Source organism: Propithecus coquereli, unplaced genomic scaffold (genome assembly GCF_000956105.1).
Source record: "Propithecus coquereli isolate 6110/MARCELLA unplaced genomic scaffold, Pcoq_1.0 Scaffold16722, whole genome shotgun sequence".
NCBI classification, from domain to species: domain Eukaryota; kingdom Metazoa; phylum Chordata; class Mammalia; order Primates; family Indriidae; genus Propithecus; species Propithecus coquereli.
Window position 1 is genome coordinate 10,795 of NW_012141328.1, and position 1,185 is coordinate 11,979.

At 43.5% G+C, this 1,185-nt stretch overlaps 1 protein-coding gene across 1 annotated transcript; it reads right to left on the bottom strand.

Annotated features, from left to right (window-relative positions):
* Window positions 1-531: 531 nt before the first annotated feature.
* LOC105808095 (olfactory receptor 1L3-like) lies at window positions 532-1,182 on the bottom strand (the record flags this gene model as incomplete). The annotated part of the gene is made up of 1 exon (XM_012641658.1): window positions 532-1,182. A coding segment is annotated over one exon (651 nt), but the record flags the coding sequence as incomplete, so codon positions are not given.
* Window positions 1,183-1,185: the final 3 nt, after the last annotated feature.

Below are 1,185 nucleotides of genomic sequence, written 5' to 3' on the forward strand. Positions count from 1 at the left end.
ACTCAGCAGTTGGGGAGCCCTTAATCTGATGGGAGGTGAGACACACCTATCCACCCTCCCCTACACATCTGCAAAAAATTTCTGACCGCTTCAAATGGATAGAGTAGCTATGTATGCATAAACATCTTTGCATATGTGATTTCTACATATCCGTGTGCAATAATTCTCTCATAGTTTAAATTACCAAACTTGGCTGACTTGATAAACAGAAGGAAATATGGGGGTCTCTAAATAAATCTGGAAAATTAAAGGGAATGTGATTTTCTGGAATGGAGAGATATTATGGAGTGAGTCTATGATTGGAGCATCAGAGTGAAGATGTCTGACCCGTCCAGTCTTGAGATAAGATAGACCACAGAGTGCAAAACTACAAGGTGCAGCTACAATTGATGAACGAGCATTCTCCACAAAGGAGTTGCATTGGGTGCTGTCTCTCTCTCTCTCTCTCACACACACACACCCGCACACACACACGCACACGCACACACACAGACATGCACCCCTCCCCAAGCAAATTAAGGTCCACAAATTTTATTGGCTTTTATAGAAGTAAAACCTACCTATTTGAGACTTAATCTTGTTTAACAATTTCTCTAAGCCCTGTTTCATGTCTTTGTTTCTTAAACTGTAGATAAATGGGTTTAGCATTGATGTCAACACAGTGTAGGTGATTGTTGCTATTTGGTTCTTGACAGTATAGCTGGACAAGGGCTGAAAGTAGACATAAGTAATACTTCCATAAAACAAGGTCACCACAGTGAGATGGGAGCTGCAGGTGGAGAAGGCTTTGCGTTTTCCAGCTGCTGAGGGAATCTTGAGAACAGAAATGAGGATTCTCAGGTAAGAGATGAGGATACAGACAAAAGGACCCATCACAGCTGCCAGGCCTTCTGTCATGGCCACAACTTCAATGACAAAGGTAGAAGAGCAGGACAGTTTCAGAACAGGGTAGACATCACAAAAAAAGTGATGGATAACATTTGATGCACAAAAGGTGAGCTGATTCACCAGGAGAACGTACAGGAGGGAGTGGAGACAGGGGAAAGTGATGGAGAAGGCCAGTAGCAAGGCACAGCACCTGCGATTCATTACAGTGACATAGTGGAAGGGGTTACAAATGGCTACATAGCGGTCAATGGCCATAGCTGCCAGGAGGTAACTGTCTGTGTTTCCAAAGGCCAGGAA